Here is a 20189-nt window from a genome sequence, read left to right as displayed (position 1 = left end):
CCTTTCCTGAACAAGTATTAGCCTTTGTCAATGTAGTTGCTCATTGCCTCTCCCTTTTCCAGTATATAATCAAACATTAATAGGACGACGCTGAGTTAAAAGCTATTATCGACAGGATGAAATCTGGTGAGCATGTTAAGCCTTGCATCCTTAAGAATGGTGTCTTGTGTTGCCCGGCTTGCGGTCGCAAGGACCCCAAAATTGTAGTCCCAACTAACCTTGTGCCGGCTCTCTTCAAATATTTTCATGAATCCCCAGTGGCCGGTCATCTGGGCGTTTTCAAAACGAGAGAGAAAATTCATAAGCATTTCATTTGAAAATCCATGGATAGTGAGATCCGTAACCTTGTCAAATCCTGTAAGACTTGTAACATCAGTAAGCCTGCCCCGAATACTAGTCTAGGTCTCTTGTCTTACGAGCAAGCTCCTCGCCCAATGGAGAGATTGTTCATAGACTACATCGGTCCCTTCCCGAGATCTTGGAATGGTCATCTTTTCATACTTGTGTGTGTTGATGCCTTTTCACGTTTTACATGGCTGTTCCCCACTCGTATGGCTAACGCCAACACCACCAGCTCATGCTTGAAACAGATATTTGCTTCATTTGCACCCTGTCAATTTTTGGTAAGTGATAATGCAAGAGCCTTTACTTCTGTCCAGCTCTGCAATTTCTGTTTTGATCTATCCATTGCTCATGTAACCACTACCCCGTATTACCCGAAGCCAAATTATGCTGAGAGTGTGAATCGTAACCTGCGATCTGCCCTCATCGCTTATCACTCCACTGACCACTACAAGTGGGATTCATCACTAAACTGGTTGTCGTTTGCATTTAACACTGCCATCCATGAAAGCCACAAGCAAACCCCTGCTTTGTTAATGTTGGCTTTTACTCCAAATTCTCCACTATCTAATCTGTGGTCAATTAATGATCTTCTGCCCGACGATGCCGGCCCAGAGAAGATCCGAGCTAATTGGCTCCGTGCACGAAAGAACTTAAAGGTTTATTATGTTAAGGTCCAGCGTAATTACAACCACGAGTGAAGGCCGCACAATCTGTCCATGGGTGAACAGGTGTTTGTTAAAACACACTCCGTCAGTAGTGCTGTGGACCATGTTATCAGTAAGTTGGCCCCCAGATTTCGAGGTCCCTGCAACATCTTAAAGTTCCTCACCCCGGTGACATTATTGGTGAGCGATCCCGAAAGGAAAAGGATCAGCAGAGTCCACCTCTTCCAGGTGAAGGTACCTTAAGTCGTGTAGGAAGGGGTAAATACCATTGTTGGTGACCATGTAGATCTAGTTGTAAGCTATTTGTAAGAGTTTATTGTAAGATAATAGGCTTTGTTGTAAGGTAGTTGTAAGTAATCGTGTAGGTAAATACTTTAGGTATCCTCTAGTGTAATGGATTTAGTATTATAAGTTAGGTAGGTTTTAGTTTAGGGTCACTGCTTGGAATTTATTCCCCTAACTTTCAGGCTTAGGGTAAACTCCTGTACTTTCACCCCCACCGTAATCTTGTCGAATGAATAACAAATAGTGCTTACCCCGGGCCTAGGGCCCCTTATATCCCTGGTGTGCTGGGGGGGGGGGGCTACCGCATAATCATTAAGCCACCCATTGGGTGACTCTACGCAAGATCTTTGAGCCCAGAAGCATAATTTTGCCTCAAGTATTCCCCTGTCTGCTGCGGTTTGGTTTATGTTACAGTGGCTGCAGTGACCAGTTTCTTCCGATGGCAACCTACAGTGCCAAGTTGGGAGGCACACTGTGTGCCTTGGGCGCTACCATCCGGCACCACCATCATGTGATGAATGTCCTAATGGAGGCAGTCTGACTGGACGGTGTCTCACCCATCTGCTTATTTGGTGCAAGGTACCACTGGACTGCAACTGACCTAGCTACCTGGTCTGGACTGAAATTGAATGGAGGCTGGCGGCAAACAGCTGTGTCGGCAGCCACATCCAGAGCGAGAACCTGTGGCCTAGCTGGGCAACCTCAATCCTGTGACTGGTGTGAAAAAGTGGTGCAAGATACTTAGTCCATAACTTGGCTAAGAAGGAGGCTTTGAACGCTGTCTTACAAGAAAGCAAGAAGGTCCTGGATTACTAACAATGGGCAGAAGGAGTGAGTGTACATCCATTGGTGGACAGAGTAGAAATACTCAAAGCAATTGTAAAAGGTTCAAAAGGCATTTTGAAGTGTAGTGTAACTATCCATGTGGACATTTATGTGGTATTTATAGAATAGGTGGATAAATGAACACCTTTATTATTTTTGAAATTTATAGGTAAACTGTAAACTCCTGGCTACTGAAAGGACCTTTGATGTAGTGACAGTTTGTTTTTGTTTATTGTTGGAAAGTCAACTTAAAGAAAATCATGGTTGTTTGTGAAGTGACTGTCGGGTATCCTTACTAATCTATACTACAGCGAGAACGATTCCAGAAGTGACTGCCTTTCCCCCCAGTAATATTATGTTAATGGTCGAGCGTGGCTCGACTTTCGGGGAGAAGAAAGACGACATAGGAGTAGAATATTTTGGAAGTGGAAAGTGTTTGTAGTGGATTTTATTTGTAAACCTTGTACTTACTGTATGATCTGGAGTGTTGATCTGTCTGTCTGTTAGGTCATCAGCCCAGAGGCTGGTTGGATCCTCAAATAGCATCACCAAAGGCTATGCAGTTATAGGGAAACCACAAAAACCAATGGCAGTACCAAAATGAGGCGTACTAGGCAAGATGAGGAGTGAGGTAGTTTGCCATTGCTTTCCTCACTGGGCCAGACAGTGCTATTGTAGCACAACTAACCCTATGAGCGACACCTTTCATGACACTCAGACACACTGGTTGTGCTCTGAATGTCATTAATCAGCACCACCATACCCCAGCAGCTTCCATATTGTCACAGCCATGGATGAGACTGGGACTTCAGTGGAAGCTACACTTTGCTCCGGCCTGTGCCAAGAGATGGATGCAAAAGTACTGTAACCATCAAGAAATTACAGCAGGCAGGGAGTGTTGATAGAAAATTTTATTTATATACCATGTAATTACCTAACCTGTACAGTGTAAAGTGTTTTGTAACATATTGTATTTGTAACTAGTAGATTACATTTCTATATTTACTGGAACACTACAGAAAGTTTGTGACACAAATTTTCGAACAGGGTGTGTTGGCCTTTGTTAGTTACACATTCGAGAAATATGTTCTTACTATTCTGGAAATGGAAGGATCGCGATTGTTTGTGTTCGAGAAAATGGTTCAAAGATCGCGACCGCTGAAAGAGTTGTGATTGGTCAATCCGGGCAAGCTCCTGTGTTCTGATTGGCTACTCCAAGGCCAGAGTTCCCTTTAAAAGGGGCTAGGCAGCATTTCGTGACAGGTCTTAAGTCTCTGAGCCGTCTTGGTCTTGGCCTGCCGAGCCTGCCGAAGTTTTTGACGTTGTGAACGTCTCCTCGGTACCAGCATGGGCTGCCTTGGGGTATGCGCTGTTGCTTTCTGTCCGGTTTTAAGCTCCATTTAGTTTTTGTTGGTGTATCACAGGAGTTTGCCCTAATCGCCACTCTGTTGATCAGATGTGAAAAGCAAGTTTTGATATCACTAAAATGTAATAGTATTTTGTGCTTCCTCTTACCTTCAATATTGTATTTATGGAATTTGTTTTGTACTGAGATGTATTTGTTTAACTCTATGGACTTACGACAAAGCTCTTGTCTAGGAATATCTAAAACTGTATTTGTCAAAGAACGTGTATGTCGTGTGTAGTGTGTGTCTAGATTTGGTGTACTGGCAAATTTGTTTCGGAAGTTTATTTGTATTGTCGATAACTGTAAATAATATTTCGAAAACAAGAGATCACTGTTGGCTTTTCGGAAAACCGCAACCTTCGCACCTCCATGGCCCTTGGTAAGGTTTCCCAGTTTCCTTTGCACGTTCCTGGTTTATTATTAAGTTGCCCCTACTGATATTTACCAGTGTTGTTATCGGCAGAGTTCCGCGTAGTTCATCAGATGTTTCATTGTGTGTGTAGTGTCTTTAGGTACCGTGTAATTGCACTTACTTTCCTCCCTTTAACTGTGTTTGGTGTAGCCGCTGAAGTGCCGGTAACAATAAAGCCTTTCCGAAGTTTTAACCAGATAATGTAAAACAAAAGCTAAAGGTTTCCACCTATTGAATACTATTTATTGTAACCTTAAAAAAGTAACATATATTTGATGAAACTAGTTTCTGTCTTACTCGAGACCATCATCAGTCAAAATTAATAATAGTTATGGCAAGACATGAAGTATAGACACATTTTTTTAAAGCAAGCGTGTGCTGTTGAAATTCAGTGCAAGACAAGTAAAGATTTGGATTTTAAACACTCATCACAATCACATGTCTTGTATAAATTCTCAGTTTTCTTCCAATTTGAAGAATGCACTTCAAAGAAGACCAGGTGAATCACTTAAAATACTAGCACTTGAAGAATCTTGTAGAATTCAGTTCAGGTGAAACAAGTGTGAACAGAATGATGTTGATGGGAAAGTGTTGTGCTGTGTTCATTTGTTTCCAATAAGAAAAAACCTCTCAACTATTTTGCCTAAGGTGGGGCTGAGGAAGTGTCCTCTTGCTTATAACCTTGCATATTTTCAGGTAGCGAACGTCAAAACAGCCTGGTCTCGTCGGCATTGTATAGTTGAGTGCATGTTAATCCTTCTTCTTTGATTAGTGTGTCAAATTGTGTTCTAAATGTTTCAACACTAGCTTTATCAGCATCTTGCACTTCACAAAACATTTTTGTTCACAACACCATGCCAGTTGCGGAAACGATAGATCCAGCCATCACTAGCTTGAAATTTAATGTTGATATGCTTAGCAAGTCTCTCAGCTGCTGCCTGAAGCTCCAAACATGAACTGCAACATCGCTAGACTGCTGCTGCAGGTACCATTTAATACAGATTTTTCCAGATTTGTGTCACCAGACAACTTCAGTAGATTTCTACAGGAAACTCTTGTTTCAGTATCACATTGCAAAGCAAACATCTTTAGTTTTTCCTTATGGCCAAAACTGTTTGTTTTGCTATGCCATAATCTTTACACATATTTGTCACAGAAGCACCGGGCTCTAACTGTTCGATAAGTTTAAGTTTCAACACTTAAATAAACTCACTCTTTCTTGGCTGATGCCATTGTTAAGCACAAACCCTGCTCGACTGGCTGAGACCAATGGCCGAGACACACTGGCTGGCATGGTATGCTGCTTGTATTCAGCGCAGTTGGTGGGATGAGAGGGGTAGTAGCACTGCGCTACAAGATCTTCACCAGACCCTTGCATTACCTGTAACGTTTTAGTGTGTCAGATACTTTTTTATCCGAAAAACGTTTGAGGCATCCAAAGTTTGACATATTGTGATCCGAGTTTTTTTTGACGGTTGACTGTATTTTCAAAAACTGATGTCTAAGGATGATGGGTCGCTACCTGGGTGGAGGAGAAAAGTAGTGTAGAATTGTGCTGGTGCTGGAAATGAAACTGTAGTTGTTGTGAAACTAATGGAAGGTTCAAGCTCATGGACGTTGAGGGTATATTCCTTGAATAAGTCTTCTAGGTAGCGAACTTCAAGTTTCAGTAACCAGGAAAATCCATTCATATCCACTTGACACATACCTGCCCACTGTCAATATTTGTTGACATGAACTTTGAACTTCTGAATACTGTTGAACAGGAAGAACATTTTTGAGATATGTTTACAGTTCCTTGTTTTGACACTTATTGCAGAACACGAAAAGATGACTCACTAAGTTTCGTGCCTTCGAATGACTGGGTGTGAAATATCGTTCCACTGAAAGCTTCCGTCATGATGAGTATTATTTTGTAATATATTATACTGTTACTTTTACTAGTAAAATAGAACTGTTGTGTTAAATGTAATAATGAAACATATATTCAACATATTTTAAATTCATTTCTGGTATACTTACAGTCACTTTCTCAAGCAGAGCAGCACAAAAGTTCCTTGTTGACACATGTCGATAGTGAGCACCAATGGGATTACCTCAGTACTGATATAGTGTTTTCATTTATTCTTCTCAGACTGACTGTCAAGAAAATCCTTAGTATCATGGAGGAATCAGAAGACATTCCATGTAGATGCTAAAATATACATACATAGAACCACCTGAAAATGCTCTTCATAGCGACAGGGATAGCGATGGTGATGAATTGTGTGGGGGATGTAAGCAGACCCTCTGGCAATCAACTTTGGGGTGGTGCTGAGCCAGTGTGTACAATACAAACTGAAAATGGGACAATCCGGGTATGGTATCGTGTATGAATTAAAACAGAGTCATGTTAGTGAAGAAATGGCTAGTCCAGTACCATGTACATCTTCAAGTTATTCCAACAACAGGTAACCAATTGGAATAAAATATACTTTGTTACTGCATCAACACCAAAAACAAGAAATGATGCTAGCCTCTAATTGTGTTCCTTCTGAACGTCTTCACGAACAATGCATGGCAACTTTGCTGTTTAACCCCAAAGGGCAAAGAGCGGAATCTAGACCTTCTTGGCTTCACATGTTCTATCTTGTACAGCTCCGCGTGTTACTGCAGGAAGACCATGTATGGAAGTATCTTCGCGCGTTGCCAGAAGTGTGTTTCGATGGGGTACCCACTACCTCGAAACAAGGGGAAAGCAAGTGCAATGCATGTAGTGTGGTAAAGTGGCCAGGAAACAAGCAGAAAAATGTAACGTTGCCATCAAATTCTTTGCTTTGTGGCGTTTCAGTCAAGTTAAAATAGACTGGACTAAGAAAAGCAGAGTGTAGTCTCAAAAGGTAGGCTAAACTGGTTTGAAGTTCCGTTCGTAGTTATGCGTTTATGCCTGTTGCACAGCGACCATACTTGCTGAAAAGTTGGTACTGTATTTATAACAAGTAATACAAACAAATTATCATCCTATTGACTGAAACAGTATGCATTCTAACTTGAGACCAAACTGTTCCTTGGTTATGTTTTAAATAATTTTGTTGTGTTGTATACAAGGAACTTGGTATACAGTGACACAACATGAAATTTATTGTTTCAATGATTTGATACAATATATATAAGAAATAAAACTGAATTCTTCTTGAAACTTGTTTGAATGCACGCAGTTAATGTTGAAATTAAATCTTAAATTGAATGTCTGTTGCATATGTACAATTATACAATACGAGAGTTCTATATACACTTAGTTCTATCTTGAGGAGATAGTCTGTTTCACTAATAAATTGTACTGATAGTCGAAAACTATCTTCTGTGAAATTACAAGCGTAACTTGTAGAGAAAGGCAGAATGCTGGTATTAGGTTTATAATTGCAAGGAACTTGCATTAATTTATTCAAATAGCAGAATGCTAAGGTGGACGTCGGAGCACTGGTGAGGACTAAAGGAAATGCAGAATGCTATATTCAGGGCTCGACGTGGCTACGGGGATCAGGATAATGAGGCAATGTTCAGAGGTGAAACCTCACGGCCAGCAATTTGTCCACCTGTTCAAAACACGTTTTTAAGAGGAATGCCTCCGTGTCTGACTTGCGGTGTGGTCTGGTCGTCGAACATTGGGATAGTCCTGGAGAGGCTTGGAACGAAGCTCTTTATATATCGCTGGCTGACGTCATCGGTGAGTGTGCCAGACGCAATGAGGACACCTCGTAGCTGCTAGAAACTTCGGTGCTGCGGCGGGTTGCGGAGCTTGTAGGCGCAGAGCTTGCGATACGGGGGACACACACAACAAATTTATTTTCTACTTTTCATTGTGCTAATTCATACTTGTGTGACTAATACGAATTACTGATGCACAGAAATCTATCATCATTGAACATCTGTTTTACCCTTCCCATCTGAGCTCACTATCAACATGTGTCGATATAGAAAAATATGTTAATGAAACCTAAAATCATCATAGCTCGTTTGTTAATGTTACAAACAAATGGCCTAAGGAAATATATTGCAATATTCCACAGATAAATAATTTGGCCATATATGGGTTAAATTGTAGAGCCTCCGTGCCTCAGACGGCAGCGCGTCGGCCTCTTACAGCTGGATACCGTGGTTCAAATCCCGGTCACTCCATGTGAGATTTGTGCTGGACAAAGCGGAGGCGGGACAGGTTTTTCTCCGGGTACTCCGGTTTTCCCTGTCATCTTTCATTCCAGCAACACTCTCCATTCTCATTTCATAGCATCTATCAGTCATTAATAAATCACTTTGGGAGTGGTGACCCCATCGTACTAACAGCCTATATCTGATTCATTCATTACATCCCTGACCTGGTCAATGACTGGAAAACAGGTTGTAGGTTTTCATTTTCATGGGTTAAATTGTGAAGTGCGTTATGTTCAGGACTGTTTGCACATTCTTCCATCATGTGTACTTTGAAAGGAGACATTCCATTGGCTACTGAAAAGCTTGGAAGGTGGAGCAAAGGTGAAATACCTATCATTACTGAAGAAATCAACTACAGGTAGGATTTGCTCCTAACCAAAAATTAAGGGAATGTACACAGTTTTTGTTTACAGTAAAGTGCTTGCAACACAATGTGCAGTGTCAGGATACCTGCTTTTGTTTTCCAGTACATCAATAAGGCCATCCTAGTCAACTTAAAATGTGAAGTGGATTATGTTATGTTCAGAAATGTTTGCACGTTTTTCCATCATGTCTACTAAAAAAAAAATTAATTTGAGATTTGGGTAAGTATGGTGTAAGATACTGTTTTACTCAAATTCATGTTTATTTCAATATTTTCTTCTGGACCTTTCAGATTTGAATCAATCAAGTTTTTCTGTATATGATCTTTCTACTCTGAGAACAGATTATTTCGCATGATTTCTTTAAAGGCATGTCCATTTCATAAAGAGCTACAGTTCCGTTAACATACACGAAGGTAATACATGAAACAACTGATCTCTGATAACAGGTCACAACAATACTATTCCTAAGGCAAGCTACTTGTGTTGCGACTATTGCTTGCATTCAGGTAATGGACTGTATCTATAAGCTTGACGATAATGGCCTCCAATGGTCACCGTTATTAATTATTTAAAGGTCCGCCTTTGTCAACACAATTCAAAATCTGGTATATTTACTAATACATCAAATACCTAAATATGTGTAAGTACATGTTTCGAGAATTAATATTCTCTTCTTCAAGTTAGAGATTAAAATCACATGCATGTAAAAGACTTTATTAAAAAAATTATGTCCTAACATAAAACTGGTTAAAAACAATAATACAATAAAAACATATTAAAAGTTCAAACATGAATATCATTCGTGTTATGTCCAGTGTCCTGTAAGGAGTTCATATATGGTACTAAAATTGAGCTGCTTAACAATTACCTAATGTTGTTGTGGTGTGGCGTCTTTATGACCTTCAGAGTCCCAAGGCCCTTCATGGGTGTCAGGTTGTTGTACTTAAAGTTGAAACAGTATGGGTTTGCTTATATCAAATCGTCTCAACGCATCTAACGGAAAAGATATTCGTATTTGAACATCAAGCCTGCCAAGTTAAATTGAAATAAGTTCTTTTACAAGCATGTGATTTTAATATGTAAGCCGAAAAAGAGAATATAATTCTCGAAATATGTACTTATATATATTTATGTATTTGATGTATTAGTAAATATACCAGATTTTGAATTGTAGTGACACAAGGGGGAATAATTAATAACAGTAACAGACTGAGTCATCTGTTTACACTAGTAGTTCTGATCACTGCCATCAATAAAGACACACAAATATCTAATAAACGATTGATGAATCTGTACAACACCAAATCAAGGAAAAGATTCTTTCCTGATCATCAAGAAAAAAAGGAATTTACAAAAATTTTTTTTTTTATAACCAAAATAATGTTCTTAAAAAATATAGATATATAAATTCCAAAAGGATTTAGTTTTCCTTGTCACACAAACAGAGAAATGGCTAATCTTTTAGGTCACATTATTTTGTCTTCAAACATGGATAATCCTTAAATGGTTATATGTCTCCTCTAACATTTATTCTTATATCAAAAGTTATATGAAGTAAACGTTTTGCTAACTCAATTTATTTAGAATAATTTAATCACTATTTCCTGTTTCTTTATGTAAGTGCTTACCATTATACCAGTAGATATATGTAAGTTACAATATATGACAATGGCTCACATAAAATTAAACCAGTAACACTGACCTGGAAATTGAAACTGTGGCTTGCCCGTAGAGTGAGGAGTATGACTGGTCATAACTAATGCTGGACTTGAAGGAGTGGAGCTATTACAACTAGACGTATTTGAACTGGAGTCGGGGCCCTGCAGAAACAGAAAATCCGAATTATAATAAAACGAGATACTGAACAATAGAAATTAATAACAAACAGAAAAAAAGTAAGTAACAAAATACAGTTCTTACTGAATATTAATAAAGCATTCTCCCTAAATCCTTGTTATTATCTACACCTCAGAAAATTCAGAATTTTGCTACACATAAAACCCATCAAAATGGACATATCCATCTATTAAAACATATTACATGTTACATTCATGTCATTAATACCACTTATATTACTTTTCGAAAGTATAAATTATACTAGTTAAATAATGATTGTGTACTTCATGGTGTATTTAAAAACATTTCCCAAAGAAAATAACAATTTTAACAACTTTGCAACACACTTGATTGCAAAATAATTCAAAGGATTAATCATTTTCCCTTATCCACATTTTGCCAGGTCAGAGTCAATAGGTTCCTCTCCATTTTACTCCAAACCCCATAGCACAACACGCCGAAGGGCCATGGCCTACCAAGTGACCGCTGCTCAGCCCAAAGGCCTGCAGATTATGAGGCGTCATGTGATCTGCACAATGGATCCTCTCTGTCATTATTCTTGGCTTTCTAGACCGGGGCAGAAATCTCATCGTCAGATAGCTCCTCAATTGTAAGTTGAACAAGCCCTCAGATCCAGGTAAGAATCCCTGACCTGGAAGGGAATCACACCTGGGCCCCCCAGCTAAGAGGCAGGCATGTTATATCAACACCAGGGGGCTGGTGCCTCCATTTTACTCCATTCTGTCCAAAAGGTTTTCTTCACTTTAAAGTATTTCACTCTCATCATTGCAACGTGGTTCCTTTTCTCTTGTATCTTTCTTGATCATCTACCATAAACGCTTCTGGAATGCCAACGTAAGTCTGTTCGATTAGATATTTGTTAAGAGGAGACTGCAAAGAACTGATACATGAAGACAAAGTGTAGGTATGTTCAGTTTTCAGCCCTAAGGCTGGTTGGCTCCTCAACAGCTCTGCCATCCGTTGTCACAGGTGGCCTAGGCATAACTAAAGAGGCATACTAGGGAAATGAGGAGCAAGATAGTTTCCCATTGCTTTCCTCACCCAATGAGAAGTTGCTATTACATATCAGTCTGCCAAGCCCACTGAAATGCATTCACCAACCGACCCTATGAGCAACATTTTCACAGCATTCATAGCAGGGACTGGCTGCAGAAGGAATGGCATTACTAGCATCGCTCATACCTCAGTCACTTTCATATTGTCAAAGCCAAGGATAAGACGGAGACGGATCAAAGAAAGTAACAAAATTGCTCTAGCCCATGCCAGAAGACACAGTGTACTGTAAACATGAGGTCCCGCCAGCAAAGGCAAGAAGACAAATTACTGTACTAATTGTGGTTAATAGAGTATTATTACTCCTGTTCCTGTATATTAACATGTCAATACCCATCGAGTATATCTAATAATATCAAAGTGAAATCTCAAAAAGAACTCACCCAACAGTTGGTGGTTTGCACAGTGTCTGTTAGATCACATTATGTTGATAGTCCAACTCAAACTACCAAGTTCTAATCCAGTAAAATTTATTATAACAATTATGTTTCTGGTTATTATACTCAGTCTGTGATTACTGTATATGCAATGACAGAAAAATCAGAGATGCCAACTTTCAAGAAAGGCAATTCGTTATGCAGCCATTCAGGCACAGGGGGTGGGGGGCAGGCGCAGTTGCCGTAGAATTTTTTTTATTTTTTATTTTTTTTTCGAGATCTTACTAACTTACACATCATTGAAAAATCAATGAACACCATACAATTCAACGAGATATTCAAAGACTGGCATATTAAGAGTGTATGATTCTTACCTACTAAAGTAACAGGTGATCTGCAGTACATATCTAAGTGGAGGTTGAAGGATCATTTCTTTTGTTGAGTACTGTAGTTGTTCCCTTAGCAGCTTGTAGTTGCTGTTTAGTAAACGTACACTGGTGACATGCTTTTCCTTTTGATATCATGTGCATCCTCTGCACTAACAGAGCACTTAACAGTTCGGTGTTCATATTAGCATGGAACTCAGTCTTGTTCTTCCTCACCAAGCGCAACTGAAAAATTGCGGCTATATACACTACAAAACACACGTGAATGAGATTTTGAGGAACACAGTAAACAGAGCCATTCTTTCGAGTATTCCTCCCTAAATTTCTGAACTATTTTTGGTTTATTACTAGCGTCACTAATCATGATAATGTCACCACAATATCCTAGAAGAGCAATGTATATAAATTTGGCAACCAAAATCGCAATTAATACTTCTTCAACAGTCACGGACAAAGTGTCCGCAATGAAATGGAGTTTGTCACCACTTTGCCGCCAAAACAAAGACAAAAGAACTCTCATACTTGCCTGGAAGTCTGGTCACGTGACGAACAAAGACAACTCCGCAAGATATACCACTTCACAGGTGCCTATTTTTCCTGTACTGGAAGCACACACTGCGTTTGGCGCGTGAAAAGAAATAATCTTAAATGAGGGACAGAAGAGGGGTATAAATTATTACTTAAAAATTTGAAAATAATATTCTGAGAATTCAAGCTGTAATGGCGTTCCTTGTGTATCCTTTTGATCAATTCATACACTTAGATTTAAAAATCAACAGACAATCGTAATTTGTGGTGTGTGATTCATAAAGGCGTAATTATGATGGGTAATTCGTAATTATTAGATTGAACCATAATAGTTGGCATCTCTGGCAAAATTATTCTTACCTTAATATAAAAGCCAACATTGCTAGTTTCCTAGTTTACTGAGCTCGATAGCTGCAGTCGCTTAAGTGCGGCCAGTATCCAGAAATCGGGAGATAGTGGGTTCGAGCCCCACTGTCAGCATCCCTGAAGATGGTTTTCTGTGGTTTCCCATTTTCACACCTTTCCAATTCCATCGTCGCCATAAGACATATCTGTGTCGGTGCGACGTAAAGCAAATAGCAACAACAACAAAACAAGCTTCCTAGTATGAGTTACAGTCACAGCCCTCCATTCCTTGATTAGCAAACAGAGGATTAAAACTGAGCTAATGGGGCTGGAAAGAAAGTCAAGGAAAAATAGATCAATTATGTAAGACCCTGTATACTTTCCCATTCCTTACTTTGTTTCCCAGTTATATATATAACCTTCTGCTGTATTTCTGGATGACTGGACATGAGTAGCTATACCATGTTTGTTGGTGGAGTGTCCTAATGCTTGTAGGATGGTGTTTCTAGAAAACATAGTCCTCTGAATGGTTCCTTGAGTTTGGTCAACAGACTGAAGATCCAAAGGCTCACATTGGGGTTATATGGAGGATGTCTGAATACTTCCCACCTCCACTGTTCAAATAATCTCCACACAGGAGCAGCATTATGGTAGTGGGCAAAGTTATTAAGGACAATGAGTGCACATGTGCAGAAATGCTGCCATTTCCTCTACAGAGCAGCATGAAGACAATGTCACAGAAACCCGAGGTAGCAATTGGAACTCAACGGTCTGATTTTGAGAAACTGCGAAATGGAGTATGTCATCTCCTATATTTTAGCCAAATCAACATTACTTAAACATTTCTTAGCCTAGATTTTTGGGCCAAAGAGATGATGGGTGGTACCATCCATCGTACTGACATTTCAGTTCCTGTCAAAAATGAAAGACCTTCCACACTGTAATGGCAAATGCTCACTTGCTTGCCTATAACGAGTCCATTTTTAAACCTCAAAAATACACTGAGACATCCACTGAGATACAATTTTCTGATGCTCAAGCATGAGTACTGCATTTGCGTAAATTCCATCCCTACCATCTGCATCCCAAAAAAAGAGCTCCACAGGCATGATTCTGAAGCCTGAATGAACTGCTGTCAATGGATGTTAGGAAACATGGAAAACATTATATAAAAAATTCTCTTCTCAAACGAATAAAAATTCCACAATAATGATGCTATCAATCTGCACTATTGAAGTGTTGATAATCCTCGTTGGATAAGGCAGGCAGCATTTCAAGTATAGTGGGTGGTGAATGTATGGTGTGGAATCTTGGGCGACCACCTTGCAAGAGCGTATGTCTTGAGGCCCATCTGTCAGGAACACATTATCTGCACTTTCTAGGCATTGAACTCCCACGTTTGCTACAATGTGTGCCACCTGGAGAATGGTTAACGATGTGGTTTCAACATGGGATGCTGGTTGTCTACAACCATCTAAATAAGACACACGCCACATGATTGATTTCATTTACACAAGTGGACTTCCTATGGAACCTTTTGAAACACAGTCCATGCACAGGAACATTCGATAACTCATCGCTGAGACTGCAGATCAGTTAAACTTGCTATCATACAACATGCCAGAATGTCCCTCCAACATCTTTCCCAGATGTGCATAAAACTTGCAGGTCATCACTTGCTTCCTTAATTAACTATTGTTCTCCTACCTCGGTTTCACCAGCTGGCCAACCTATCCTAGCTCAATCCTGCCAAAATGTCAGCCCGTATTAGGGCCACATAAATCTTCAATCACTGAAAATGTGTATGCAAGACGAAGTGTCACTCACGAGGGAACATCAGCAATGGCTGTCTCTGATCGCAATGAAACTAGGAAAACACATTGAGGTACACATAAAAAAGATGTCGGCATCAATTTTGGGTGCCGACATTCATTACGGTGTTAACTAAGGGGCCTAAAAGTTGCGACATTTCAAGTTCCGTGCAAACAGATGAATACCTGCTGACCATTGCTAAGCCTGCCTCGTGCCACACCTCTGCACCTCCTCCTTTCCCCAATCCTTCTAGTCCACGTCACATGTTTCTCTTCTCCCCGCGCCTGCCCACCTGCTTAGCTGCTGAACGGGACCGGTGCTATACTTTGCGTACTCTATCAGCCTTCCTCATAGCTCTCCTTTGTAATTCCCACATTGTATTTGTCAGTTAACTTTTTTTTTTAAATGTTTATAAAAACGTTTGCGACGATTCCGTAAGTATAATGTTGTTGAGCGTGTCAAAAATTATTTTTCATCTTCAAGCAAATAACGGAGGTCACAGTGAAGAATGTCTGCTGAACTTTTGCATACCTGCCAACTTTACAAAACAAAAAATCAGGAAAAATCAGGAGAATCAACTGGTCAAAACTGCTTATTCTACATGTCTTGCGCAATACTGTACTATGATATATTCATAATACTTGTACTGTCTCAAAGCCCGAATGCTGCTATACAAGGCTACAAGGCTAAAAATGACACATCTCTGTTCCCTCGCAGGAAGTATGTGAGTGAGATGATTGGTCTCTGATAAGCCTTCCGAAAATAGTGTGAACTCATGCTCCACACATGTGAATCAGTCATGCACTTAGATGCTATTACTTAGCAATTGCATAGATTAATACACTAGTGTCCAAAAGTTAAGCATAATCAATAAAGGAGGCCATACTGCCTGACAGGAATGTCAGACAGATTGCTGAACAGATGGAAGCTGACTCACACACCATACGCCAAACAACTTGTCCAAAAAAAGCAGTGTCAGAAAGGTTCTGATAGCTCAGGTACACTTTTGACAACAACTAACAAAACTTGCCAATGTCTTCCACAAGAAAATATGCTGTTAATATGGTGTATGGTTACTCCTAACGGCCACACATGCTTCGCAGCGATGTGGCATGCACTCTATCAGATGGTTCAAGAGCTCTTGTGGCAGTTGATCCCATTCCTCCGAACGGCAATGTGAAGGTCTTGGAGGGCCCTTGGTGAAGGCCGACGGGATGCAATTCACCTCCAAAATGCATCCCAGGCATGTTCTATAGGATTCAGATCCGCAGACCTCGCTGGCCAGTCCATGCGATGGATGCCTTCCCCAGCCAGAAATTCATCCACCAGAGCAGCGCGGTGCAGTCGGGCATTATCGTCCATTAAGAAAAAGTCTGGACCAACCGCACCTCTGAAAAGAGTCGAACATGTGGTCTTGGTACCTCATCCCTGTATCTCCGAGCGTTAACAGTGTTCCTCGGACCACCAATGAAAATGTGCAGGTCTGTACAGCCATTCAACATGATGCCACCCCACACCATTACGCCACCACCACCACCATACTGGTCCCGTTCCACAATGTTCCTGCGATTGTATCGGCTACCCGATTCTCTCCAGATTAATGTGCGACGGGAATTGTTCTGCAAACTGAAGCAGGATTCACCTGTGAAGAGCAAATGCCTCCATTAATTCATGGTCCAGTTTCGATGTTGACGGCTCCACAGTAAACAGGCCCGTCTCGTGCTGGAGTGAGCAGGACGCACACTGCTGGACGTCGGGCAAACAGCCCTGCTGTTCTGAGCCTCCAGTACACAGTTTGCTGGGAAACGGCAACCCCTAAGACGGCTGCAAGCCCCGCCGACAACTGTCTTGCAGGTGCACTCCGATTTCGTCGGGCGGTTTAAGGGCAGATATCGGTCCTGCTGTGGAGTGGTTATCCTTGGTCGACCTGGTACTGGCCTACAACTAACTTCTCCTGTGTCTCAAAATCATCTCCAAAGCCTGGAAATGACACTTTGTGGCACATTCAAGGGTATGGCGACTTTGGTCTGTGTCTGGTCTGCTTCCAGGTGGCCAAGTATTCTACCCCGAAAAAATGGGGTCCAAATAGCATCGTTGTGCCATTATGTTGTCACGTTCACCACAAGGCTATACTCAGCACACTATAACAGGGCAAACACGACTGAGGGAATATGGGCACAGACACTGGCTGTGTTTACCTCGCCGTTACGCCGCTAGTCAAAGCAGGGATCACTCCTTTCCTATACAGAGTGAACATGTAAGATTGGTAGGTGCATATGTTGTGTGATTTGCGGTCTATTTCCTGTTGCCCTGCTTACTCGCAGCTTATGCTTACCTTTTGGACACTAGTGTACTATGGTGTCGATCTAACAGTTCAAGGTATAGAATAGCTGGAACACTATGATGATCCAGTGTGTTACGAACCAGTAGAATCAGAAAATTTATGAACCAGAGGAATGGCATGCTAAAGAAGAGAGAGATCTAACCCCTCAGCTACTTCCTGCCAATATTCCGGCAGGCTGTTACAATCGGTACGCAGCAGTAATCTCATCTATCGGAGATAAATGGCAGCAGAATACACAAAGCACATCACAACAAACAATGGTCAATGTAAAGTTATTGTTGATCAATTTTATGAGCGTTCTATATTGCAGGCCTTCACATTTAGTTGCCTTCCGACTCTGTGATATTAGGGCATCTAATGTAAAGCGAGTCCCCCTTTCTTTCATGACTCCCTCTTGTGTTACTATCAAAGGGTAGGAAGGGTCCACCTATTCAATACTATTAGTTTGTATTATCCCCGTCAAATTTGGTCATCATTGGATTATTTACGACAGGTCTTCATTGAAAGTTTTATTGTTCGCCAAGAGTTGGATTTATCATTTGGAAAGCTATGTGAGCGCACCAAACTGGTTTTTTTCAATTCAGTGGGAGCAAGTATTGATCTGCCTTCTATTAAGTGCAGGGTTGATCACGTGACAGACTAGTTTCCCAAGCGAGGAGCACGCACATGCCGACCAGCGGGCGAGCAGACGACAAGCTTCCAGAACAGTCACGACCAATTACAAGAGACCCTGTGAACCAATGATCATCTCTAGAAAAGGCACACCCCCGAGCAAAAAATTTAAAACTTCATGTTCACATTAAATCACTCTCTGCTCTGCTATTTTGCTGCTCTACTCTACTCTGCTGCTGCTGACGATATTCATTGGGACCACGTGGAAATAAATTCAGCCGTGCAGGAATATCTACTCTGCCAATTTATTGCAGTTATTTACGATAAAGTCTTATGGAGTGTACTTTGAAATTAGTGATCAAAGTTAAGTTCATTTCTCCACGAGAACATTAAATATTCCAACATGTGTGTGCAAATTCTAATATTTGTTGCATTAGTTACAGCTTACATTACTGGCACATGGCAAAACTCATCCCAACGAAGGATGGGGGAAGGGAGGAGGTGCAGAGGTGTGGCATGAGGCAGGGTTAGCATTGGCCAGCAGGTATTCATCAAGTTCGCGCGGAACTTGAAATGTCGCAACTTTTAGGCACCTTAGTTAGTTAGGCCCTAATGAATGTCGGCACCCAAAATTGATGCTGACATCTTTTTCACGTGTGCCTCAATGTGTTGTCCAAGTTTCATCACGATCGGAGCCTTAACCATTACACGTTATGAGTCTCATTATGATAGCCGTATTGGAGTACAGAATGTAAAAGTTTTAAACAAATTTATTTAAAAACCACCATTCCAATACTTTAAAATCTCTAAGTTACTAAGATACAAATACTACATATATTTTAAATTCAAGAATGAATTTTATTTGCATTTAAGTATTGCTTTTTCCACAAACTATATTTTATGACTGTTTTATCTTGTATTATTATACTTTAATGAGAAACCCAGTTCAGGGCCCTGACTTAGCTTTAGATTAAGTATGGCTGAAGATGCTTACAAAGCCTAAGCGAAACATGTCCCATTTTAACATATATGTAGTATTTGTATCTTAGTAACTTAAGAGATTTTAAAGTATTGGAATGGTGGTTTTTAAATAAATTTGTTTAAAACTTTTACAGACTTAACCATTGCTGATGCTCCCACGTCAGAATTATAGAAGAAAAAGTTACCCCCAACATTTGAATCTGCCCTGTCAGGCAACTGGCTCTCTCCAACATCATGCCTCTTCCTTCCAATTAAGCTACTCTTGAACGCAGTAAGATGGCCGCCGATTAAAAGTTCATCCTATACTCTTAATAGGGTTGCAAGATATACTTCCTCTTTTACATGTTTCTTCTGCGTAAGTGACCCTTTAGGGAGTACAGTACATTCCGATTCTCTATTGCTGAATAATATGTGCCAGCTATAATGGTTATACATGTACCAGTAAGTCTATTTTGTATTATCCATGCAACAGCAGGGACAGGTAGGTAGTCTATAAACAGCAGGTGACATTAAACTACACAGGAACTAGTTCATCACCGAGTATAAAAAGTTAAATTTTTGAACTATTAGCAGATTAGGCAATTTTTTCTTTAGAATTAGGTATGCTAATAAAAATAATTCCATCTTTGTGCACTTATTTCATGGTTGACTATTACAGTAGATTGTAAAGAACTCCTCTGCTGTGCTGGATGTTGCAAGTTCAAATTCCATCAGAGATGACAGACATAAGTGTGCTAAAATGGCAAATATATGTGCAAGTAAACACAGGCACATTTGAAAAAATAAATCTTTAAGAACAATAATCAAACACAGTATCTCAAAACCATTTAGCAGCAATTAAATGCAGCACTACAACCACCACCACCACCACCACCTAGAAAAATGAATGTCCACCACATAGACCAAACTACAATATAATGTTCTGAAATTTATAAAATTAGAACTTGACTCAAAGTTGTCCAGTGGTTGTTCTTTGCAAAGAGAGCTTTAGATTATCATCCAGATTGGAGGAAATAACAATCATAATCTAAGTCTTACATTCTCCCTTACAAGATTAAAATACCTGAAAATTTTAACCATTTCACTGTTAGCAGAGCTCATAACCAAAGTAATCATTTAGCACTTTCCTCACCAAATCTGGTCATATACCTTTCCTCTCTATTAGCTGGCTGATGGGAGAATTATTTTGAATGTTCTTGGGTGGAAATTGAATTATTTTTTTTACAGCATTTTGATTTCTGCCTTGCAACTGATATATCTACCTAATTACAACATCACTTTGTTTCTCAAAACTACTATCTTCAACATCAACTGAATGTTAGAAGAAATCAGGTGAGAATCTGAAACATATATTTTGCCCGAATATAAGACATTTTCTTTTAACTTTAAAAAATACAC

General features: G+C 40.1%; 1 protein-coding gene across 1 annotated transcript in view; it reads right to left on the bottom strand.

Moving 5' to 3' along the window:
• ksr (kinase suppressor of ras) overlaps nt 1–20189 on the bottom strand; it is a 509869-nt gene that overhangs the window by 205003 nt on the left and 284677 nt on the right. Inside the window, exon 10 of the mRNA XM_067141756.2 lies at nt 10199–10316. Within this exon, the coding sequence (XP_066997857.1) occupies nt 10199–10316 (118 nt within the window). The remainder of the gene's footprint in view (nt 1–10198; nt 10317–20189) is intronic.

This window comes from Anabrus simplex, chromosome 2, assembly GCF_040414725.1.
Source record: "Anabrus simplex isolate iqAnaSimp1 chromosome 2, ASM4041472v1, whole genome shotgun sequence".
NCBI lineage: Eukaryota > Metazoa > Arthropoda > Insecta > Orthoptera > Tettigoniidae > Anabrus > Anabrus simplex.
Note: the sequence above shows the minus strand (reverse complement) of the source record. Positions and strands in the feature narration are given on the sequence as shown.